Here is a 1,571-nt window from a genome sequence, read left to right as displayed (position 1 = left end):
TCACTTAAGAGAAAGTAAGGTCTCAATATAAGGTACAATCATCATTGAACTAGGAATACCATACAATTCAAAATTTGTAATTTTCTTAGTAACAAGGTTAATAGAGATGAGTTTTCCATCAATATTTTGAAGGAATAACTCGTCATCCTCCTCTTCTTTGTCCATGTATTTCCAAAACATTATCGGCCTACATTGATTCCGCATCAAGGCAACATCAAATTCGATAGTGTATTGCTTTGTCCACGATTGTTTTACCCCATATTCATTCATCAACCATATATCTGTAAGACGAGTTGGAGGAGTATCGCTCTCGTCATTATTTACGAATAAGGCTAGAGAATCCTTAAGTATATATAAGGGTGCGTTATAGGCGTGATTAATTTTAGATGGCAATGGAAGTCGTCCCAACATTTCTGATTTTGCATCCAATGTGATCACAGAATCCCCATCAACAACAGATAAGTGAAAAACTCCCTTGAATAACAAGTGGTACCAACTACTCATATCTTTACACATTGTCTTGCTTTTCCTCCAACAATTTTCCCTAGAATCATATATCTCAAACACTAGATTAACGTCTTGAAGTTCGTCATAATTTTGTCCAATAAAGAGAATAATCGCCCTAAAAACTTTATAATGTTGTAGGACTCCTTGAGAAGGCTGATTTGAATTGGACTGATGATGATCAAACCATACACCCAAAACATAAGAATCGATAAAGTCAGCATCTGGGTATGAAAAGGGTGAGAAAGGTAACCTTTGAGATTCTCTAGTTGAGGGGTTAACCAAAAGTATGTCCATCTCATTCGACATACATATAATTCCTTTATAAACATTTTTGAACCTGAATGAATGAGAGAAATAAAATTTTCCATTGTTTGTAATCATTGGTGATGAGAAGGGGACGTCGGCTTTTTCCTCTCCATCAACCGTGGCTATTAGTTCGTTGCACTTTCTCTTCACAGTCAGAAATGAAATTAAGACATCAGGGAATTGATGAGGAGGCATGCAGTCCGAAAATCGCTTATAAAATTCTGAATCGAATCGAAGGAGTATGAAAGATGACCCACCTTTCTTGTCATTTTCTTTTCTACATGTCCGATTTTTATCATAAAGAGAAATAAAATTAGAACTTCGTAGCATAAAGTTCCAATTTTTGCATACCAATTTGCATACTAGAACATATTTGATTGGTAACCTTACAATAATATTCAATAACAGATCTTCAGGAATGAAATGAATGTCTGTCATTTGGTCTAATAAATCCTGAAATAAACCAAAACAATTGAATTAACTTTTGTTCAAATATCTTCATCAACTCTAAATTAAAAATATTATATTTATCAAGCATGAAAACTCTATTGATATGAACAATAACTAATTCATTTTAAAACGTTTTTAAACGAAAAACTTACAGGCATACAATGACGAGAAACTAGAAGAATACTTAGAGAAGTATCAAATGAAAGTTCTCTATTTAAAAACCACTTAGGTTAGAGTTTTAATTAGCAAAAGAAAAGTTCAATCCTAAATCCAATTAAATTTTGCCTAATTTGTTGGTTAACTTTTAA

The 1,571-nt window shown here is 32.8% G+C and overlaps 1 protein-coding gene across 1 annotated transcript; it reads right to left on the bottom strand.

The window, feature by feature from the left end:
* On the bottom strand, positions 1–1,008 carry LOC124912851 (F-box protein CPR1-like). The gene has a single exon (XM_047453493.1). The coding sequence runs from the start codon at positions 1,006–1,008 to the stop codon at positions 1–3; it is 1,008 nt and encodes a 335-aa protein (XP_047309449.1).
* Positions 1,009–1,571: the final 563 nt, after the last annotated feature.

The sequence above is a fragment of the Impatiens glandulifera genome, chromosome 8 (genome assembly GCF_907164915.1).
Source record: "Impatiens glandulifera chromosome 8, dImpGla2.1, whole genome shotgun sequence".
In the NCBI taxonomy this organism is placed as follows: Eukaryota; Viridiplantae; Streptophyta; class Magnoliopsida; order Ericales; family Balsaminaceae; genus Impatiens; species Impatiens glandulifera.
This window is presented reverse-complemented; position numbering and strand designations above follow the sequence as displayed.

Coding starts and splice junctions, on each gene's coding strand:
- LOC124912851 (XM_047453493.1), bottom strand. CDS start 1,008: ATGCCTCCTCATCAATTCCCTGATGTCTTAATTTCATTTCTGACTGTG.